This window comes from Brassica napus, chromosome A4 (assembly GCF_020379485.1).
Source record: "Brassica napus cultivar Da-Ae chromosome A4, Da-Ae, whole genome shotgun sequence".
NCBI lineage: Eukaryota > Viridiplantae > Streptophyta > Magnoliopsida > Brassicales > Brassicaceae > Brassica > Brassica napus.
In genome coordinates this window covers 15829570-15850534 of record NC_063437.1, presented here as the reverse complement: position 1 = coordinate 15850534, position 20965 = coordinate 15829570, and the positions used below count along the sequence as shown (strand labels likewise).

At 31.7% G+C, this 20965-nt stretch overlaps 4 protein-coding genes across 6 annotated transcripts; 2 read left to right on the top strand and 2 right to left on the bottom strand.

Moving 5' to 3' along the window:
• Positions 1-561: 561 nt before the first annotated feature.
• Positions 562-3889, top strand: LOC106450049 (methylsterol monooxygenase 2-1). The gene is made up of 8 exons (XM_013891700.3): positions 562-798; positions 1138-1789; positions 2155-2292; positions 2462-2607; positions 2917-3036; positions 3110-3322; positions 3401-3481; positions 3559-3889. The coding sequence occupies exons 2-8, from the start codon at positions 1760-1762 to the stop codon at positions 3611-3613; spliced, it is 783 nt and encodes a 260-aa protein (XP_013747154.2). The 5' UTR covers positions 562-798; positions 1138-1759; the 3' UTR covers positions 3614-3889.
• A 446-nt stretch (positions 3890-4335) lies between these two features.
• LOC106450050 (senescence-associated protein 13) lies at positions 4336-5386 on the bottom strand (the record flags this gene model as incomplete). Its single annotated transcript, XM_048778194.1, is given in 5 exon segments — positions 4336-4483; positions 4486-4645; positions 4723-4829; positions 4884-5100; positions 5207-5386. Coding segments are annotated over 5 exon segments (684 nt in total), but the record flags the coding sequence as incomplete, so codon positions are not given.
• Positions 5387-8441: 3055 nt separating this feature from the next.
• On the bottom strand, positions 8442-10025 carry LOC106446943 (tropinone reductase-like). 2 transcript variants are annotated; one of them, XM_013888770.3, is made up of 5 exons: positions 9845-10025; positions 9457-9664; positions 9159-9375; positions 8974-9080; positions 8442-8836 (listed from the first exon to the last, which is right to left on the bottom strand). In XM_013888770.3, the coding sequence occupies exons 1-5, from the start codon at positions 9934-9936 to the stop codon at positions 8645-8647; spliced, it is 816 nt and encodes a 271-aa protein (XP_013744224.2). In that variant the 5' UTR covers positions 9937-10025; the 3' UTR covers positions 8442-8644. The 2 variants fall into 2 exon arrangements, with proteins under 2 accessions (XP_013744224.2, XP_022573965.2); XM_022718244.2 differs by having other exon boundaries at positions 8442-8820.
• Positions 10026-17029: 7004 nt separating this feature from the next.
• On the top strand, positions 17030-20052 carry LOC106446944 (3-hydroxyisobutyryl-CoA hydrolase 1). Of its 2 annotated transcripts, XM_013888772.3 has the most exons (12): positions 17037-17292; positions 17365-17433; positions 17522-17665; positions 17745-17828; positions 17931-18015; positions 18104-18189; positions 18752-18876; positions 19062-19122; positions 19300-19398; positions 19475-19576; positions 19639-19680; positions 19758-20052. In XM_013888772.3, the coding sequence occupies exons 1-12, from the start codon at positions 17188-17190 to the stop codon at positions 19896-19898; spliced, it is 1143 nt and encodes a 380-aa protein (XP_013744226.2). In that variant the 5' UTR covers positions 17037-17187; the 3' UTR covers positions 19899-20052. The 2 variants fall into 2 exon arrangements, with proteins under 2 accessions (XP_013744227.2, XP_013744226.2); XM_013888773.3 differs by lacking the exon at positions 19639-19680 and having other exon boundaries at positions 17030-17292.
• The last annotated feature ends 913 nt before the right edge of the window (positions 20053-20965 follow it).

Below are 20965 nucleotides of genomic sequence, written 5' to 3'. Positions count from 1 at the left end.
TGAAAAGAGGCAAAATAACTTGGAAAGAAAGGAAATCTAGACTTCATTCAGGTGTATCTAGGTAAGCTCAGGCGGTTGTGCAAGAAATTAAAAATCTGATTCAGCTTCGCTTGGATCCAATTTTGAGGGCTCAACGACTTCCTCATTCCGGCAAAATTTCTTTGTCTACTTGTTTTTCCATTTCTATTTGTATTTTAATATGCATCTCCAACATTATTTCTTTATTTCTGTAATATTCTTCTAAAATATAATTATAAATTACTATTCTTTCATTTGACCAAAAAATACTATTCTTTCCTTTACATTTAAAAAAAGAAATAACAATTTCTATTTTTACTATATTTTAAGAAATTGAGTACTATTTTAAAGTAAAACACTGGAGTAAATTCCATATAGTATAGAATTTCTTTATTATAAAAGTAAAATACATTAAAGATGATGACATAGATAGTAAGTTTTTTTTTATATAGATAGTAAGTTAGTGAATAGCAAAAACATTGTGGACCTTCGGGCTTCAACTTGTGTATTTTTTAACCCAGTTTTAACTTGCATTTTCAGGCTGATTATGAAATAAAATCGGTAAATATATAAAAGGTTGGAATCGATTTCTTACTAGGGAAAGTGTAAAGATGTGTCTAAATATATAAACCGTGAAGTTTGGATTCTAAATTGAAATTACTGGATTGAGCTTAATGTGCTTATTCCAAATCCTAAAGCCGTCAGATAAGAGATCGCCATTGCTATGGCGACAACTATCCATTTACCTCCAAAAGCTTCAAATTAACGATACTCCAAAAGGTAAATTTTTTTTTTGCTTAACTTATATAGTGACACCACATGTGTGTTTCTTACATTTCCTGCTTCAGGTTTAGCTAGCTCTTGGTTCTATGTACTTCATAGTATAGCTTGAGGAGAGTAGAATTAATAGAAAACATAAATAATCTTCAAGCTATCCTACTCTTCTTTTTGTTGTGTTATCACATAAATTAGCTTATTTTATTAATAATTTGTCATCAGTGACAAATACTTATGTGCAGTTACATTGAATATTGGCTCACTCTTTTTCTGACTGTTGTTTATGTGGCTCAGCTTATGATTATCTTTGTGGTTATTTGTTAAATTGCTGCATCTGTACAGTACACTGGCGAGAGGATCTAGAGACAGAGAACTACTCAACTGCACATTTGGGACCTTGGTGGTTAGCAGAACACATAGATTCTCTCAAAGCAGAGTAACAAACTCACATCTCTCCATGTTTGTAAAGTGTATTGATTTATTTCTCTCTTTTTTTCTTAATACTACTAGATTCTTAAGAGATCTCTTATGATTAATGCGGAGCTCTTATGGTGAATTTCTCTTATACCTCTTATTTAAAGTCAAAAACTTTAGAGTCCCTAGTTTCAACACCATAGCTCGCAGATTCTTATGTGATAACAACAAAACAATAAATCCGTACTGCTCACTTTCAAAATAACTCAGGTGGGTGCTAGTGTCACATGCAAGAACATATGGTGCTAAAGGAATAAATCCTTGTAATTGAGGATTAAAAATGAAAAAAATCTCTGTGTGCGCGCACGTGTGATGTGGTAAAGACAAGAGATCTAAAGAATATACACAACTTGGTGTCAGAAACAACTTAAATATTGTGTTGTGTCTCTCACTCTCTCTCTCTTACTCACTCTTCTCTTGGGTCTCTAGCTATTATCTTCTCCGCCCCGGAGATCCGTCGTGCGTTTTTCTCTTCCTTCTCTCTCTATCAATGGATTCCCTCGTCGAATCCGGTTGGCAGGTATACACGATGTTGTTATCTAAATGTGCTTACGCATGTATCTGCCTTGTTCGATTGATTCTTGTTTGTGGTGTGGTCCACCGCATTGGATTGTTGTGGCCTCTTCGTGCTTGTTGTTTCAGATCTGGTTCCATATCAAACGTGATCTCCACTTTGTTCTTGTTTTTTGAACTTGACCTGATTTTTTTTTGTAAAAGCATGATCATCACTCTATAGTCTGTAGAGTATCCTCTGTTTGGTATTAGATTATTACCGCTTTGGAGTTTTTGCTTGAAGCTCTAGTTTATGTTTGGCATATGAATTTTGTGTGTGTACGTTTTCTAGCTCAGAGGATCTGACCCTTTTGTTTTTGGTGACAATGTTAGTACCTTGTTTCTAACTTCAGCGACTTTCAACTAGCGTGCATTGGGAGTTTCATCGTCCACGAAACTGTCTTCTTCTTGTCTGGTCTCCCTTACATCTTCCTTGAAAGGACGGGTTTGCTTAGCACTTACAAAATTCAGGTTTTGCCTCTTCTTCTTCTCGTCATTCAAGGGACAGTCACATTTATGTACACTTATACCCTTTTATGACCTACAAATTGAGTGGAGCACATGAATTCAATAAAATCTAAAGAATCTTTAGCGATAGAGAAACATATTAAACAGTTACTCTTGCTTGGACTTTGTGCAGACAAAACACAACACCCCTGAAGCGCAAGGAAAGTGCATAGCGTGGCTATTGTTTTACCATTCATGTGTAAACTTTCCCCTCATGATGTTCTCTTACCGTGTCTTCAAATTCATGGGCATGCGGAGCAGTTTTCCTCTGCCCTCCTGGTATTATTATAAGGTTCTTTTTTTTTTTTTTTTTTTGAATGAATGTTAAATTTATTCAAGAAAAAACCCTTTTTACAATGGATGCAACAGAAATTGAGAGTTTTTATATAAGCTGAAAAAAATAAAACTCAAAGTTTATCTTGTTGAAAACCATGTTTCCATGGCTTTAGTATGCTTGCACACTCCTTTAAGACGCAGACTGGAATTTATTATAAGGTTCTTTAGTGGTGGTATACTCTTTCATTTGGCAGTAGAATGTTACGTTTGATCTGTATTATGAAACCAAATCTTTGGTGATTGCTCATGCAGGAAAGTGGTGTCTGCCCAGATCTTATTCTTCTTCATCATTGAGGATTTTGTATTCTATTGGGGTCATAGGATCTTGCATACAAAATGGCTGTACAAGAACGTGCACAGTGTGCACCATGAGTAAGCTTATTAATTACTCACCATCTTTTGTTTCTCTCCTCCTAAATGATCTTATGGTGTTACTTGCTTACAGATACGCCACACCGTTTGGTTTGACGTCAGAATATGCTCACCCCGCTGAGATTCTCTTCCTGGGGTTTGCTACCTTTATTGGTCCGGCTCTCACCGGGCCTCACCTAATCACCCTTTGGTTGTGGTTGGTGCTTAGAGTCATTGAGACAGTCGAAGCTCATTGCGGTTATCATTTCCCATGGAGTCCCTCTAATTTTCTTCCTCTGTATGGCGGGTAAGATCAAACTCAGCTCATCTTTTTTTTTATATTATCAGACGTTAACATGAATATACAATAATGTTGTGCTTACAGTGCTGACTTCCATGACTACCATCATCGTTTACTTTACACAAAGTCTGGGAACTACTCATCAACTTTTGTCTACATGGATTGGTAAATATCTGAAACTCTATTTCTTACTTGCGCCACCACCATATACATGTAAAAATATTTCCCTATTTTTGCTTCAGGATCTTTGGTACCGACAAGGGTTACAGAAAACTGAAGGCCCTAAAAGAAACCTGAAAACATGTTAAAACTTGGTTTATCAAGAGAAAGGTTTCACTCTCCAAAACTAGATCTCCTTTTGTTTTGCGTCTCGTGAATATTTAAAACTTTAGTCATAAGAGCATCATTATGCTATTGCTCTGAATCTTTATTACTGTTTGCCTTAATCTTTGGTTAGAGCTACTGCTCCTAGTTGCATTTAGTCCATAAGATTCATTCTCATGTATGTGCCTTGCGGCATAGACAAAGATCCTCCTTCAAGTTATCTATCTAAAACCTAAAAGTTGAACTTCATCTCTTGCAAATTCTCTTTGTTATTTATCAGTTTTCATGGTTGGCTTACATATTACTCAACTATTTCAGTTTCAAAAAAAAAAAGAAAATCTCTGTTATCTTTTCTGTCTCTCTTTTTTTTTGTTCGTAATATAAAAATGTTTTTACATGAGAAAATTGATTTTGACTATTTTGATATTGATTTTCTTTAATTCAATAAACTATTTGCATGAACAAGTATGAACCCTTTTGTCACAGAACCGGGTTAAACTGTACTATGCCACCGGGTTAAACTGTACTATACCATCATGCATTCCCGGAACATCTTCAGATATGACTGATTACATAAGTAAGTTGTCGGAATCTATTCGGAAAGTTCGGATGTGAATGCGTTTCCGGGAGTTTCTCGGAACATCTTCAGATATGAATGATTACAAGTGAAAATTCCTTAAAGTTAAACCTCCCAATAAAAAGAAAAAAAATACATGTTTAAATTATGTGTTTAATAATTTTCATCAAATTACATAGTTTATTAAGAAAATGAAAATCTAATGAATGTTTTGGTTTTAAGTCTTTCATAATATATAAATGTGTTTTAAGGCAAAGAGAAGCCATAATAGTGGCACCTCCGTCAATGCAAATGCTTTGACCTGTTATATACGAAGCCGCAGGCAAACAGAGAAATGCCACAAGCGACGAGACGTTTGCTTCTCCAACACGTTGCATCGGTGTCCTACTCTCCACTTTTTCTTTAATATTTTCATCACTTCGAAAAAGCTGCGAGATTTTACATGTAGTAGTTATAAAACTTTTATTTTAAAATATAGTACATAAGTAACATAATGATATCTTACGCTGACAGCTAAAGGAGTTGTGATAAACCACGGACAAACTGAGTTGACCCTTATGTTGTCAATTGCCCATTCACAAGCTAAGTTTCTAGCCAGCTGATTCATTGCTCCTGGAATGTGTCCATAATCCATTTATTCGAATGTGTGTTAGTGTATATATATACCTTTACTTGCTCCATAGATGGATCCGACGCTCATATGCACAACCCCAGCAGCGGAGGACATGAGCACAATGCTCCCTGAGCCCGAGGCTTTCAACAATGGATGCGCGAGTTGTGAGAGATGAAAAGCTGACTCCAGATTCGTAGCCATCAGAAATGAGAAGTCTTCTGATGAAAATTCTGTGGTAGGCTTTACTATAGAGGTTCCCGCGTTATTTACCTATATACGTATATAGTAGACCCAAACAAAACATTTAAAAGACATGTAAAAATAAATTAATCTTGACCGGAGGCATATTAATCCTGCTCGTATATATAAAACTTACAAGTATGTTGAGCTTCCCTTGGAAGAGAGAGGAGACAGTTTCCATGAGCTTCGCTCGTTGGTCAGGCGAAGAAACGTCACAAACAGATGTGGTAACCGGAAATCCTTTTGCTTGCCATTCGTGTAAGCGTTCTTGAAGCTGAGCTTCGTTTCTACCACATGTGTGGACTCTTGCCATTTGTAATCATATTCCACATGAAATTTGGGATCCACATTTATTAATTTATATTGTGTAATTTTATTTTTTTATTATAAACCATCAATTGTATCATCCACATTTTACAATATAATCCATGCATGCATCCTCACATTTTATTTTGTGAACCAAAAATTGATGATAAGTATAATAAAATTATTTTATGTACTAAATTTAGCATGTTAAATTTTTGTTTGTAAGAATATTTGTCATATTGAATTTATGTTTTATGGTTGTTTAATTTGAAAAAATATAATTAATGATAAAAGTTAGGTTTAGGCAGTTTTTAGTTGCATTAAAGTGTAATTAAGTAGTTGTTTTAATTAATAATCAATTTAGGAAATGATTTGATAAAATAGGAAAAGATAAGAATATTTAATGTTAGACTTATTAAATATCTCAGTAGCATACACTTGTAAATAAGTAGTAAATCTAAGGGTTATTTTTTATTTATACTCCTATTTTAATGATATAAATTAGGGTTAACCATTTTAACAGATATTACAATATCAAATTATTTGGAATAAAAATTCTTAAAAAATTAAAGATAAAAAGTTGGCTTTTGTAAAAAGAAAAACTTAATATTTTTGAAAATAAAAGTTTTCAAAAAATTGGAAAATAAATTTTGAAATGCTAATTTTTTTTATTTTTTGATGAGAAATTTCCTAAGATAGCCATTTTAAAGTTTTTGCCACAAAAATAGCACTAAATGAAGAAAATGACCAAAATAAATTTTATTAAAGGGTAAAAATATATTTTTATCCTAGGGTTAACTAATCTAGTTTTAGGGTTTAGAGTTCAAGGGTGGATTTTTGGGGATAGAGTTTCAAATTTTAAAAAATAAAAAATTAAAATTAAAATTTTCAAAATAAAAGGAAGTTATTTTGGTCAGTTTCTTTTTTGAATGTTATTTTTGTGATAAAAGTTTAAAAATGTCTATTTAAGAGAATTGTCCTTTTTTATTATTAAAATATCTTAGGTTAAATGGTTAATAGAATATTCGTTAATTTAAGTTAAACGGTTAATAGAATATTCGTTAATTTAGGTTAAACTCTATTTAACAAATGAATTATCCATTTAAAACCCGTTAACCCAAATAGGTTATTTATATTAATCATTTAAAACCCGCTAAGAAAATCAATTTTAACATCCTACTAGACCTTGACCCGCCCGGTTGGGCGGGTATATATGTTTTTAGTTTTTTTTTTGTTTATATTAGATGATGTATTTGTAGTATTTAAACATAAATTTATATTAAAAATTAATCTTTGAAGTTATAATAAAAATTAAAATTAAAAGTTTAATAAAATATTTTGATACAAATTTTAAATTTCCTAATTAAAATAATATAGAGGTGGGTCATAATTTTTTCCAATTTCAGAATCTTAGTTTCCCTTAAAAAAAGAAAATAAATTTATAAATATATAAAATATGTAAACATATTTGGAACTATAATTTCTATTAAAATAAATTTTTTAAAGAAAAATAATCTTACCTTATTGTTGTTTATTTCTAGAGCTTAACCCGTGACGGTATAAATATTTGCTTTCACTTTAAATTTTTTTATTTGTACTAATGGTTTAATATATATATATATATATATATTTATTTATATTTATAAATTAAAATGTATTACATAATTGTTAATATAACATTTTAAAACATAACAATTTTATTTATTACTTTGATTAATTATATTTTATGATTTTAATTGTCTATTATATCACAATATATCATATAAAAATCCAATATTTATAACTAATTGGACTTATATTATGAAAGCGTTATGCTAATAATATATGAATAAACTATTTTATATATTATTTATATGTTATATAAATTGATTATGATGTGATTTTTTATTTTAGTATTTATTACTAACAAATATTAAATATATTTAATATGTTAATACGAAAATATATTAGGAAATTTATTTTGGTTAAGATTTGATTAAGAAAATCTAGGGCTGTTCAACATGGTAAAACTGAACCGTACCAAACCGAACCGAACCGAAATAGACAATATGGTTTAGTTTTGGTATATACCATATAAACTGAATGGATATAATTTTATAAAAACCGTAGGATTTGGATATGGTTTGGTATATAACCGAATAAACCGAACAAAACCGATTAAAATTAGAAACATGTAAATATGTATCTACTTTATAACAATACATGAAAATCTATTTGTTACATAAGTTAAATTTGTGTTAATAACTATTACCATAATTTTATAGTAATAAAAAACCTTAATTTGTAAAACACTTGAACTATAACTTAATAACAATACATCGCAATTCAGACATCTTAGTTTCTAAGTTTTTTTTGATCTTTTTGCTTTATTTTAGTCTTCACTAAATTAATATGATTATAAATTTGATGGACAATAATTAATAGAAAATTTTCAATTGAAAAAACATGACTTTAATGAACACTAAATATGGAAGAGTGGAAAAACTTTTCTTTCATGTTTCTGTTTTGTTTCATATTTTTATTTTCAAAATTTCAAGCTTTGATTTTAGTTATAGATTTGATTATTTTATTTGATGGTAGAAGCATTTTTACTTTTTTGTTCATTTATTTGAACATGTAATATATTTTTAATAAATGACGGTGTTGGCAATATGACTCTAAAATTCATATAATATGATCTCAAACAAAATAATTATGTTTTTTGGTGTAAAACCGAATAAACCGAAAACCGACGGTATATAAACCGAACCGAACCGAAGTAAATATGGATTTAGAATGGTAGTTATATTTTACTAACTGAAATACCGAAAATCGAAAAAAACCGAACCGAAACCGAACTGATATCCGGATTGAACACCCGTAAGAAAATCTATTATTTAAATTAGGAAAAGATATTAAATGCTTAAATCTATTATTTAAATTAGAAAAAAAGATAAGTAACTTTAAATATAGGTTCAATAAATATCTCAATGGTGTTCTAATGTAAATAAATGGTAAAATTAAGGAGTATTTTTTTTACCTCTTTTAATAATATAGATTTGTGGTTTACGTTTACAAGTGTCAAGGGTACACACAAAATACAAATACAATAATTCTGAAAAATAGCACATTATCATCTTCTTACAATGGTTTTTGCTATAAGCCAAAACCTATAACTACGTCCAACGAAAACATATGGCTTCCCTTCGTCAACCTTTTATTCGGAAAATACGAAGCAAACGCAAAGATACATAGAAGCAAACGAAAACATCACAATCATATTGACCTCTTAAGGCAAAGACTTGAAAGATAAACCGTTGATAGTGGCACCTCCGTCAACGCAGATAACCTGACCGGTTATATACGAAGCTGCCGGAAAACAGAGAAACGCAACAAGCGATGATACTTCATTTGCCTCTCCAACACGTCCCATTGGTGTCTTCTTCTCCACTTCTTTTTTATGCTCTTCATGATCGATATACTAAAATGAGATTTTGAGATAAGTTAAACTTCAGATGTAATTTTCTTATTCTATTCATAGCATTAAGAGTGTTCCAAAAAAAAATTCATAGCATTAAGGAAAACTTTATATTTTATTTTATCTATTTACTGCCTTACTTTGTTTGCTAAAGGAGTCGCTATGAACCATGGACACACAGAGTTAATCCTTATGCTGTCACTTGCCCACTCACATGCTAAGTTTCTCGCCAGCTGATTCATGGCTCCTGCAACGCGTGAACACATATACATTCTCAAATTTATGTTAGTCTTAGAACAATAATTGCTTGAGTGTAAATATATACCTTTGGTAGCTCCGTAGATGGATCCAACATTGATATGCACAACCCCAGCAGCGGAAGACATAAACACGATGCTCCCTGAACCAGAAGCTTTCAAAAAAGGATGGGCGAGCTGTGAGAGATGAAAAGCTGATTCGAGATTTGTGGCCATCAGAAACGAGAAGTCTTCTGCACTAAACTCTGTGGTCGGCTTTGTTATACACGTTCCCGCATTGTTTACCTATATGTATATAAACACGAATCAAACTCAACAGATAACAACATCATCTTGCTAATGATCTTTTCTTGTACATAAACTTACAAGGATGTTGAGTTTTCCTTGGAAGAGAGTGGAAACGGTTTCCATGAGTTTCTCTCGTTGGACACGAGAAGAAACATCGCAAACAGAAGTGGTAACCTGAAACCCTTTTGCTTGCCATTCAAGTAAGCTTTCTTGAAGCTGAGTTTCGTCTCTGGCACATGTGTGGACTCTTGCTCCCAAGATTGATAGTTCTTCCACCACAGCCTCCCTATTCACAGCAAACATGCAATGTTAATTTGTACATCACTAAGCCTTTCTCTTTTGAGGAAAAGTGTTCATAATTAATTAAACATCAATATAATTATATATAGATCTATGATTGAGTTGAGAAATAAAATCAATTATAATAATTAGTATAGCATATCAAGTATGAGGAATTTGGACTGACCCGAGGCCTTTGGAGCCACCGGTGACAAGAGCAGTCATGCCTCTAAGGCTCCATCTAGATATGTCTCTCGATTTTTCTCCTGTCTCGGTCATTTTTGGTTATGAGTTCTTCTGAGAAGATCACTTATCTTATAGAAAATATTACGTGTTTGTTTTGAACTTCGAAACCAAAATTCAACATTATGACAGTCAATTTCTTTTTCTTCAAACGGACAATTTTTACAGAAAATTCCACATTGTAATAATCACCTTTTTTGTTGAATGGAAAATCTTTCATTAATTTTCACATTATGATAATCAAGCAGAGTTCGTGGGTATAGTATTATTAGTGCCACATGGGTTTATTCCTTGATTCGATTATTTTTGTCTACTTCGTTTTCAAATAAATTTGTTACCTTTTTTGTTCTTCCCATTTTATTCCTTTTAAACTATTATTACTAATAATTTTTATAAACACGGAAATGAATCACAATAACAATTACAAAATAAAATATTTTTGAAAATAAATCAATACTATTAAAGATCTATATTTAAATGTTTAGTGTTGGCAATTAGATTCTCCACCGCCCTGATACTTTAACTGTTTACTTGATTACCTTATGGTTTTTTTAAATTCGTTCTCTATCTAAATAGCTTCTTAACACTATCTCGTTAAAAATGAATATCATGTCATTTATTTGAATACGTCTCCTTATTTGCCCAATAAATAGCATCACATAAATAATATGGGACCTCGTTCCATATGGACCCATACAAATTTTATTTTTATTCCACTTGTTATTTAATCAAGTATAATTTTGCAATCCCCCCCTGATAAGTTCATTAGTCAACAAACCCTACCGATTAGTGCTCTAGGAACCAGAACAACGCCGGTCTGTGAAGGAACTGTGCGGTCTCTCACACGGAACAGGCTCCGCTCCGCAAACCGTTCACCATTCTTTTTCGCTTAGTTTTTCAAGCGAGTGTCTATTGAATATGGAACGCAATGGTCAAAGACATCAACAACCTCTTCACTCTCCGCTGTTTATCGCAAACCAAATTGACCAAGAGTTTCAGAGTAGGATCGAGGCGGACGCAGAGAGGAAGAGACGGGGTCACGTGCCCCCATCTACTTCTTATTTTTCTTTGACGAGTAGTATGGAATCTATATAACTGCTCTTTATCCTAAAGTAAAACATAGTGAAAAAGTTTACTGTGCCCCCAGTTAAATTCAATCCTACATCCGCTACTCCGATCGAATCCCTCTCCCCTGGAGGTGACAATTACTCGAAGCTACTCAAGATGGATTTCTGCAAGTTAAATCCCAAGGCTATAAGGATCTCTCTATCGCCATAGCCTCCCTATTTTTTTTTCAGTTGTACCAGCTTGCTCTGTTTTTCTTTTACACGTGACCCTTACTGGTATGTTTACATAATAAGATTATTTTTTCTTTGTTGATTAATATAAGGGAAATTGGACTCTATAACCATAATTTTTTTTATAATTCACCAAATAACCATATGGTGCAAGTGCTATGATATAATTCATATTAGTTGAAGGAAGAGACCAATTTGCCTTTGATTCTAGACATGTATGATAACAGATAAAAGAAAGCAACAAGTATGATGAAGTAAAATAGTATGGCAAATAAAAACAGAAAAGTAAATGATATGTAAAGGAAATTGTATATGGCGGTACTTGCACGGCATGGTTCAGATCGGATGTTTATGAGGAAGATTTTGTTCGATGTTTTCTGAAAAATCAAGGCTACGGTGGTGGTAGATTGAGGTGGAAGACGTGATAGAGAAAGAAGAAAAGGTATTGATATCAAGGTCATTGTTTTCAAAGTGTAAGAAAAAAATCACAGATGCGTTGGAGAAAACGATTGATTTTGGCGCATTCTTTTTTTTTGGGCGCATTCTATACTATTTGTGTTATAGAATAATATAGTTTTCTTATGTGTGTTAATATATTATTTTGGGTAAAAGACATTGATCGAATAGTCTTGGACATGTGACATGTCTAATTGTATTTTCAGACCTATATTATTGCTAAAGAATTTGCACCATATTTTATCTATTACGCTATTTTTTCTATTTGTATTCGTAATACTGTTTTTTGTTTATTTATCATCTTCTTCGTAGAGTTCTTTACTAATATTATAGTCTACTTTTTTATTTCGTAAAAATAGTATAATATATTAAAGCATATTCTTTTTTCTCTTTGATTTTTTGTTCTTTCTCATTCTTCTCCTCATACTTCTCCCCTTTCTCCTTACCCCTCCCCATTCTCCCGTTTAGTTTTTTCACTTCATCCTCGTTCCTTTTCCTTATTCTTTTCCTCCTCTTCATTCTCCTTCTTTTTTTTTCTTCTTTTTCTGTTATATCTCTTATTCCTTACTCTTTTCCTTCACTTTTTTTTTCTTATTATCTTTCGCAGTTATTAAAATAGACGGAACAAATGAATAATATACATTGTATTGATATAAATTTATTAAACTATACTACTTATGTAATATATACAATATAATATGCAAGTTGTATGTATCATAAAACACAAATCCATCCGTAGAAAAGGATATAGTTTTTTCAAATTTTGTGTAAAATTGTCCCATCTTTCACTTACTTTATTACAAGGTTTTTTTTTTGCGGCTATTACAAGGTCATTTAGTTAATTTTTTCTCTTAATATGGCTAGTAGGCAAATTAACCCTTAATATAATCACACATTTCAACAAAAAAAACAACCACACCGGCTAGTCTACTAATTCACATGACATTTGTGCAACTAGTCTTCAAATATTATGTCATTAAGAAAAAAATATTAGCAACAACCTCTATATGACCCCATGAAAGGCTTACCCAACATAAAAGAAAAAAAACAACGGCCATCAGTTACTAAATTAGCTGCAACATATATATATATATATATATATATATATATATATATATATATATATATATATATATATATATATCTGTGTGTGTTGTGGAGACGTTGCACAGTAAAATATGCAGTGTATGATTACACGCAAACAGTGTCGGTCCAACATTTTGGATGTTCTAAGCAAATTTTTTTTATTAAGTTTTGACATTACATTTTTTTGAGTTTCTTTTAAAGTAGAAAGACACTGTCGAAAAATGTAAAGAATTATTTATGAAAATGAAAATAAATTAAAGACAACCCAGCTCAGCTAATCAAGTATATATATATATATATATAATATAAAAAAAACATGTCTTTATTTTTTATATAATATAGATCAAACTAAAATTTTATAAATTAATTAAATTTCATTAATGACTGATAAACACAATATCAAGTTAACTACATAGTAATATTAGTCAATGTTATCATCAACACTTCATTGTTGTCAATCATAACTTTAGTAAAAAAAATTATTAATATAAAATTTCACATTTTAAAATAATTATTCAAACATTTATTTAATATATTTATTAATAAAAGTTATAAAACAAGGATAAAATCTTACAAATATTATTATTCTCAGTAAAATTGTACATTATATTTACATATAATAAATAACCAAAAATGTAATATGAAAAACTAAATAAAAATATGCTTCTAAAATTATATGCTCTAAGCAGTCGCTTAGGTGGCGTGGAAGCACCGTAGCCTATTGGTTAAAGTTTAAAAGTTTCTACACCCATGTCTGGGGTTCGAATCCTAGACTATGCAATTTATTGCAGATCACAGGAAATCCAGGTTTCAAGTCCCGGAGATAGCGGTTTATTAAACAATTATGCAGACTACAGAGGAAAGACTTGCAAGGGATCTTCAACATGGTGCAAGTAAATCTGGCCATGCGTGGATTTTCATAGGACGGCTCAGGTGATGCAGTTAGGCGTAGGTCTTCATAAGACAGGTAGTATTGTCGGTTGTCGAATCGTCTATGTAATCTATATCATAATTGTAAAATCGTAATAAATCAGCGTTAAAAAAAAAAGTCGCTTAAGTGACTTTTCCTCTGGACCGGTCCTGGAGCAAGTAAATGAGAGAGAACCCTTTGACACCAATTCTGATTAGAAGAGTTACATCAACATCAATCCTCGTAGTAGCATCAATATACAATCATGTGTAACTTGCATCCAGATTCATAACACTGTGTAACGTGTACCAGCACTATAATGCAGTCAATTAATTATGCAGAATTCATGGAAGTAGTTACGCACCAAGGGATCTTATCTTACTGATAATGTTTGGTGTACGTCCCGGCCCCTATGTCGTGAAAGAAACTAAAACACATATGGATGAACAAATAAATACGTTTAGCTTACGTTTCAACTTGTGAGAGGTAGAGGTGTCAACTGGGCGGGCTGACATTGGGCTAGCCCAGTCCAATTCATTTTGGGCGGGCTATGGACATGCCCAATTAATAAATGGTCCAACTGGACAAAAGACCAATTGGTACACGGTCCAATTGGGCGAAGACCAAATGGACAATGGGTGTCCATGGGCTTCTTAAAATATAATTTCATGAGTTTAATAAAAAAAACATAACTTTACAATTTAACCAAAAAAACAGTTTTATCGTTAAAATAAAAAATTAATGATTTTGACGGAAAACGTAATTCACAGTTTTGACGGAAAAATGTATTTCATAAATTTGGCAGGAAATTTTAATTTTTCGATTTTGGCGGAAACACACACAATTTCTCGGTTTTGGCGGGAAAACGCAATTTCTCAGATTTTGGCGGAAAAACATAATTTCTCGGTTTTAGCGGGAAAATGCAAATTTACGGTTTTAGCGAGAAAACACAATTTTTCGATTTTGGCGGAAAACGCAATTTCTTGGATTTTGACGGAAAAATACAATTTTTCGGTTTTGGCGGAAAAATGTAATTTCTCGGTTTTAGCGGGAAAAATACAATTTCTCGGTTTTGGCGGGAAAACACAATTTCTCGGTTTTGGCGGGAAAACGCAATTTCTCGGTTTTGGCGGGAAAACACAATTTCCCGGTTTTGGTGGGAAAACGCAATTTCTTGGTTTTGGCGAAAAAACACAATTTCTCGGTTTTGGCGGAAAAAACACAATTTCTCGGTTTTGGCGAGAAAATGTAATTTCTCGGGTTTGGCAGGAAAACGTAATTTTTTTGATTTTGGCAGAAAAACGTAATTTCTCGGTTTTGACGGAAAAATAAAAAAATATCGGTTTTGGCAGAAAAACGCGATTTCTCGGTTTTTGCGGAAAAATGAAACTTTTTCGATTTTGAGAGGAAAACATAGTTTTACAGTTTTGACAAGAAAAAAATTACTTTTATAATTTTGGAAATTAAACATAATTTTAAAATTTTAAAAATAAAATCTAAACTAATAATTAAAAAATAATTATAAATATTATTGGGTGTCCATGGGCATGCCCATTTGGACATGGTCTCTATTGGTCTTGGACATTTGTTGGACCATTGTCCAATATGGACCACCCATTACTGCCCAAAACTGAAATGGTCCAAATGGTCATGCACAATTGGGCCATGGACGGACCATTTGACAGCTCTAGTGAGAGGACCCATAAGTAGTGTAAAATCAAGGAAGACATAATTACGAGGCTGACCATTTGGACATGTATAAACAAAACTGCCATTATTTTAAGTATTGTCTTTGTTTTCCCTCTGGATTTTGAGATATTTACCCTCTCTGGTAATTTTGTAGAGTGAAACCTCTATAAATTATGTTGGAACTACACCAAAACTATATTTTTTTTATTAATTTATAAAGATGTCAATTTATCGATATATTAATTGAACCAAAAACTCAAAATTTGAAACTATAAAATTATATTATTTTATTTAGATTTTTAGTGTATATTAATTTATAGAATATTAATTTAAAGAGGTTATACTGTATATTCTTTTTCTATTTGTCATAAAAATTGATTTAATGTGGTAAGTCTAATCAAATAGAAGACTACCATCTGTCATGAATCCTCTAAACATTATTTAAAAATTAATTGTTTAGGTGTCTTTATCACAATCATTCTAAAAATGATGACATAACCTACGAAAAATAAAGACAAGACTTAGCAAAATTATGACACAAATTTTGATTCAAGAAATTCAAATATAAAAAATATATATGATAATTACCAATTTAAAAAGTTATAAAAATTAATTTAAATCTTAGATAAATTTATTATAAACATATACATTAAACAAGTTATTTTTAAAAAATTAAATATTCATTTTTGTATTTTATATATTTTCAATGTTTCTAATGAGAAATCATCCATATATGGTATAAGAAAATATTTAATTCTTATACTTATATTTTTCATGATTAAATTGTTCGATGTACTGTTTATGTTTTGATTTTTTTTTTTAAAATATAGTATATGCATGATACTATAATTAAGACATTAAATACCAGAATATAAATTATTATATGTAAATAAAAATTTATTTATATTATAAAATTTATAATATTTTAAAATCTGAAAATATTTTTTTTGCAAGATAATACCTGCTTCATATTTTCAAAAGTTAGATATTTTTACAAAATATATTTCATAGAATATAATATTTGTTTACAAAATTGTGTCATTACCACATTATTTATAAATAATATAATATTACTTTTAGAAGTTATTATATGATGTTAAGATTATCGTAACATTAATCAATTTATTCTAGATATTTAAATTTTGACAAGACTTTTAGATATTTTAATAATCTTTATATGATCATATCAAAGATAAAAAAAATTATATAAATATTATACTTATTTGTGAATAGTTAGATACTAAAGCTATATTAAGTTTATTACTAATGATAAGCCAACATTAAAAGAAGAAATGAAAAAAAAAACTACATTAAAATGATAATTAGTTTGAAATAGATGAGGTAATAAGCTAAATATAATTTTGTTAGTTATTTTCCTTTTGTTTGGGAAACTGAATCAAGAAATTCTTATGTTATTTTATATATTTTTTAATTATTATATATTTATATGTAAGTATAACATATTTTGCTAAGTATGCTAAATATTTTGTACATTAACTGTAACATTTAAATGTAAAATTTTAAACGAAAATTTTGAAACTATGTAAATCATAGGAGAAATTAAAAATATTTTGATATATGATTTTCTTATAGTAAAATGAAACAGTAAATTTATCAAGTTCATTCAAAAAACAAAAGAAGGCTTTAAAAACATAAACCACTCTCCAGAAACAACAGCAAGAAGTAGAACCTAAACCAACAGAATACTTTTTTTTAAAGATGAAATTAATACCTACAAAACAACAAAAGAAAAATACTAAAATATCCTCCTGGATCTGGATCCGGTCGCTGCTATGGTATATGTCCTGGAGGATAACGCAAGTTTGACCCGTATGAAAGAACAAGATAATGGCCTTAGAATCTCACTCTCAGATTTTAGTGGAAGAGAAACCTAGTGTTAGAATCTTGACACTAAACAGACCAAAGCAGCTGAATGCTCTGTCTTTGAACATGGTATTGAATCTTTCCCTTTGCTGTTTTTATCCTCCATACGTTACATATTTGTCTTAAATTTATCTTCTATAGGTCACTCGGTTGCTGCAACTGTTTCTTGCATTTGAGGTGGACTCTACTGTCAAACTTGTCATCCTAAAGGTAATTTCGTTATCCTTATCCATTTCCTGTTTGGCATACATATGAGGAGGACTCTTTGTGTCAAACAAGTGTATTAACTTTGGCACAGGGTCAGGGAAGAGCTTTTTGTGCCGGTGGTGATGTTTCAGCTGTTGTTCGTGACATCGGACTAGGCAAATGGAGACGCAGTGCTGATTTCATGTCACTTGAATATACTCTCAACTACGTTATGGCCACATATTGTAAAGCTCAGGTCTCACTTCTTCTCAGTATCTCTCTACTTTTAGAGAAGTGTACTATAAGCTCAGTAACTTGTTCTGAAAAAAATGTAGATTTCAATTTTAAATGGTATTGTCATGGGAGGTGGAGCTGGTGTCTGCGTCCACGGTCGATTTCGTATTGCAACAGAGAACACGGTATTCTTATTCTTAAAAAAACATGTCCATGTGGATGACAAATAGTTTGGTCTAAAACAGAACATAGTACGGTATTCCAATATCTTTTGAGTGTTCTGCAAGGTTTTTGCCATGCCTGAGACAGCTCTAGGGCTATTTCCAGATGTAGGCGCCTCCTACTTCTTGTCAAGGCTCTCTGGATTTTTTGGTAACAAAAGAAATATTCATTTGGTTTCTTATCTTCAAAAGTTTGAAGGCTATCTATCTATCTCATCATTCATGTTTTTCTTGCTCAGGAGAGTATGTTGGCCTCACAGGAGCTAGGTTAAATGGTGCCGAAATGCTTGCTTGTGGTCTTGCAACTCATTTTGTGCCTTCAACGGTATCAACTTCCTTTGCACTACAGTTACTATGTCTTTAGAACATTTTGGTTCTTTTTATTTAGAGAAACAACAAGAGATATGTTTATACTCTTTACTTCTTCATTGATGATATGGATCCCCTTTTGAAATGTCTTTTAGTAGATTTCTCTACTAAAACATACTTAAAATAGATTTCTCTAATAACACATACTTAAAGTAGATTTCTAAAACTACACACACACACTTGCAATCAAGGTTAAACAACTTGTTTTACATTCCAACAGCTATTGCCTACTCTTAACTATTCAAACTTAACGTAGCTTTTGACTAAAAGTAACTAGTTACACTTATTTTTCTTGATGCGTAACTTCTTGTTACACAACTTTTAACTTCTCGTTTTCCTTCCTTGACTTGCATCTTCTTTTTTTTAATCAAAGGATATAATTTCAACAACTTATAACTTATAAGTGTCGATAACCAGATGGTCAGTATATTTTCTAAATGTCTTTGTTTCCTCCTAGTCATTTCCATTTTTCTTATAGCTACTATTTACTTGGCTAAGCATTGTACTTATTGTCCCAGAGGTTGACTGCTTTACAAGCAGATCTTTGCAATGTTGGCTCAAGTGATCCAGTTACCTTTGCCTCAACAATTCTCGATGCATACACTCAACATACACATCCGGAACGTCAGAGTGCTTTCTGTAGGCAAGTGCTCTCTAGTTTTTTCTCGTTTACTCTTTCTACCAGTAACTAATACATAACAAGTTTAATAAACTTCAACCTTGTATTGGTGTCACTTCACAAGCTAACACGATCCATATCTCAGTAGATATTCAAGGGAAATTTGTGTCACCAGTTTCTTATCTTGCCATTTACTTCTCTTTATGCAGGTTAGATGTTATTAATAGGTGCTTCTCCAGAAGAACAATCGAAGAAATTATGTCTACACTAGTAAGTTTTTGCCCATCTTTGTTTCAGTAGATTTTTCCAGTGGCACGTTTCGGTCATTTTCCCCCAATACTTTAGAAAAAATGAGCCATTATTTCCATAAATATATATAGGATATGTTGATGCTGTGATTATGAGTTACAATTTGACAATGCATTCTACCCTATATGTATTGGTTAGGAGATAGAGGCCACTCATAAACCAGATGACTGGATCTCAGCTACCATTGGAGCACTGAAGAAAGCTTCACCAGCAAGCCTTAAAATCACTCTTAGATCGGTTCGTTCCCAAGATGCATCACAAGCATGTAATGATGTGAAAGATAAGTTGACTTTGATTGTTGTATAAATTTCAGATAAGAGAAGGACGAGTGCAAGGTGTGGGGCAGTGTCTTATCCGTGAGAATAGAATGGTGTCTCATGTGATGAAGGGAGATATAAGCAAAGATTTTGTGGAGGTTTGTTTTTCAGTTTCCCCGGATTAAATTATTGTAGGTCATAATTACAATTCCTTGCGCAGGGGTGTAGAGCAATATTGATAGACAAAGATAGGAATCCAAAGGTTTAACAAATCTCTCTTTTTATGATTTGTGGTTATGTCATATTCTCTGTTTATATAATGCCGTACTTATATTTCAGTGGGAGCCAAGGAGACTAGAGGATATGAAGGATATCATGGTAGAGCAGTACTTCAAGAGAGTGGAAGAAGAGGATGGATGGGAGGATCTAAAGCTTCCTCCTAGGAAACACTTGCCTGCTTCAGCGATCGCAAAGCTGTAAAGTTGACAAGGTTATGGAGCTCATCTTGCATCGGATAGAGGGAAGCAACCCTCCAAATCCTTAATTACTTCTATGCTGCTAGCCATGCTTGACACCCAATATATAATAAATGCCTATTGACTCATCCAATTCCAAATGTCTTCGGTTTCATATTTTTGTTCCGTTCGGTGCTTTTCGGTTTGGCATAACCAGCGCATTAATTAGGAACGCTATGGATTAGGTCTGAAAAAGAGTAAAAATGTGACAAAGCTTGAACACGTAAGATAATTGAGAGATAGCACCAAAGCAGATATTAAGAGTTTGTTAATGGTGTTGGAGGCACGTCTTTTTTTTCATCATTGGTTCATGCCTGCGGTTTCCTCTTATATAGCAAACCTATTTGGTATGGGGCACATAAGTAGATAACCATTTGCTTATAACTCAAATTTTTTAGTGTAAATGTACTTGAATAAACTTAACACTAATTATTAATGAAAAGCAAAAATTAGGGTGGGGCACATGCCACACTCTCTCATGCTTTGGGTCTGCCCCTGGACATGCCTTTAAAATTCCATCTTCTCTGTTCTGTTATATAGCCATTGGTGTGAATGTTTAGAATTTTTCATTTATATATATCCACTGATTCAAATCAGAAATATAGTTTTCGTCTTGCATTTAACTCCTTAATATTTTTATAAAGGTTTCTTCAAATTAAAAAGCTAAAAGCTAATATACGGGTATGACTAATGGTCATATAATTTGAGAAAATAACTAACAAAGTAACAAGTACAAGCAAATCAATCTTACCAAAAAAAAAAGTACAAGCAAATCATACAGTTAAGAGCTAGAGATGAGTGGTACTATAGAATTATGGCTCTCGAGTTCATCCTAATTAGATTGATATGATTGTTTTATTTTTTATTACCATAGAAGTTCTCCCACTGTCCCGAAATCAGCTTTTGAAAATCCCAATTTAAAAATAGCATTTCATATCAAGGATGGTTTGAACCCTTGAACAACCAATAGGCTATGTCTTTAATTATGTTCCATGCATATATATCAGTTATTCAGTTGTATCCAATAATAGT

Bases quoted from the DNA above. Each gene is read 5' to 3' on its own strand.
- LOC106446944 (XM_013888772.3), top strand. From the start codon at position 17,188: ATGGCCTTAGAATCTCACTCTCAGATTTTAGTGGAAGAGAAACCTAGT. The intron at 17,293-17,364 runs GTATTGAATCTT...TATCTTCTATAG, and splicing joins ATGCTCTGTCTTTGAACATG to GTCACTCGGTTGCTGCAACT. The intron at 18,190-18,751 runs GTATCAACTTCC...TTATTGTCCCAG, and splicing joins CTCATTTTGTGCCTTCAACG to AGGTTGACTGCTTTACAAGC.
- LOC106446943 (XM_013888770.3), bottom strand. From the start codon at position 9,936: ATGACCGAGACAGGAGAAAAATCGAGAGACATATCTAGATGGAGCCTT. The intron at 9,665-9,844 runs GTCAGTCCAAAT...TGCTGTGAATAG, and splicing joins GGTGGCTCCAAAGGCCTCGG to GGAGGCTGTGGTGGAAGAAC. The intron at 9,376-9,456 runs GTAAGTTTATGT...ATATACATATAG, and splicing joins AAGGAAAACTCAACATCCTT to GTAAACAATGCGGGAACGTG.
- LOC106450049 (XM_013891700.3), top strand. From the start codon at position 1,760: ATGGATTCCCTCGTCGAATCCGGTTGGCAG. The intron at 2,293-2,461 runs GTTTTGCCTCTT...GACTTTGTGCAG, and splicing joins TTAGCACTTACAAAATTCAG to ACAAAACACAACACCCCTGA. The intron at 3,323-3,400 runs GTAAGATCAAAC...TTGTGCTTACAG, and splicing joins TTTCTTCCTCTGTATGGCGG to TGCTGACTTCCATGACTACC.